This window comes from Lagopus leucura, unplaced genomic scaffold (assembly GCF_019238085.1).
Source record: "Lagopus leucura isolate 7727_CA_CO unplaced genomic scaffold, USGS_WTPT01 34553-0_obj-0_obj, whole genome shotgun sequence".
NCBI lineage: Eukaryota > Metazoa > Chordata > Aves > Galliformes > Phasianidae > Lagopus > Lagopus leucura.
This window is the reverse complement of record NW_024964959.1, coordinates 1-654: the sequence shown is the minus strand read 5'-3', so window position 1 is coordinate 654 and position 654 is coordinate 1. Positions and strand designations below refer to the sequence as shown.

Below are 654 nucleotides of genomic sequence, written 5' to 3'. Positions count from 1 at the left end.
TCCTTGGGAATAAGGGGGGGGGGGGTCTTTGGGGACATGGGGATCTGGGGAGAAAAGGAGGGGGGTCTATGGGGACATAGGGGGACAAGGGGGGGGATCTATGGGGACATGGGGGCCTGAGGGGACAAGGGGGGGATCTATGGGGACAAGGAGGAGCTCTTTGGGGTCATGGGGGTCTGTGGGACAAAGGCCCTGTGGTCACAGATGTCGTCCCTGAGGACGTCTCTGTGGACACAGTGAGCCTCCTTGGGGACGTGGGCAGCTTTAGTGACAAAGCAAAAGGAGCCTGGGGACAAAGTGGGGACAAGGTGGGACCTCTGGGGACAGGAGAGTCACGGGGGAACCTGAGGACAAAGGAGAGGGCCTTTGGGGACACGGGGAGTTCCTGGGGACGGAGGGGGTTCTCAGGGGCCGGGGGACATCCCCGCAGCCCAGGGTGTCACCTGCTGTCCCCATGCTGTCCCCGTGTCCCCAGAGCGCCCGCAGCGGCCGTGTCCTTCCCCCGGGTCCCTTCCTGGTGCAGGACAGCCAGCAGGAACAGCACTTTGGCTTCAGTCTGTCCCAGGCTCTCAGCCGTGCCCGCCGCCGTCCTCTGCTCCAGGTGACCGTCCCCAAATGTCCCCAAGGGGCCACACGTGCTCCTGTGGTGTCCCC

General features: G+C 64.5%; 1 protein-coding gene across 1 annotated transcript in view; it reads left to right on the top strand.

Moving 5' to 3' along the window:
• Positions 1 to 646, top strand: part of LOC122191925 (mediator of DNA damage checkpoint protein 1-like) — a gene marked incomplete at both ends in the record, with an annotated part of 3,239 nt that extends 2,593 nt beyond the window's left edge. The window contains one exon of the mRNA XM_042892327.1: positions 476 to 646. Within this exon, the coding sequence (XP_042748261.1) occupies positions 476 to 646 (171 nt within the window). The remainder of the gene's footprint in view (positions 1 to 475) is intronic.
• Positions 647 to 654: the final 8 nt, after the last annotated feature.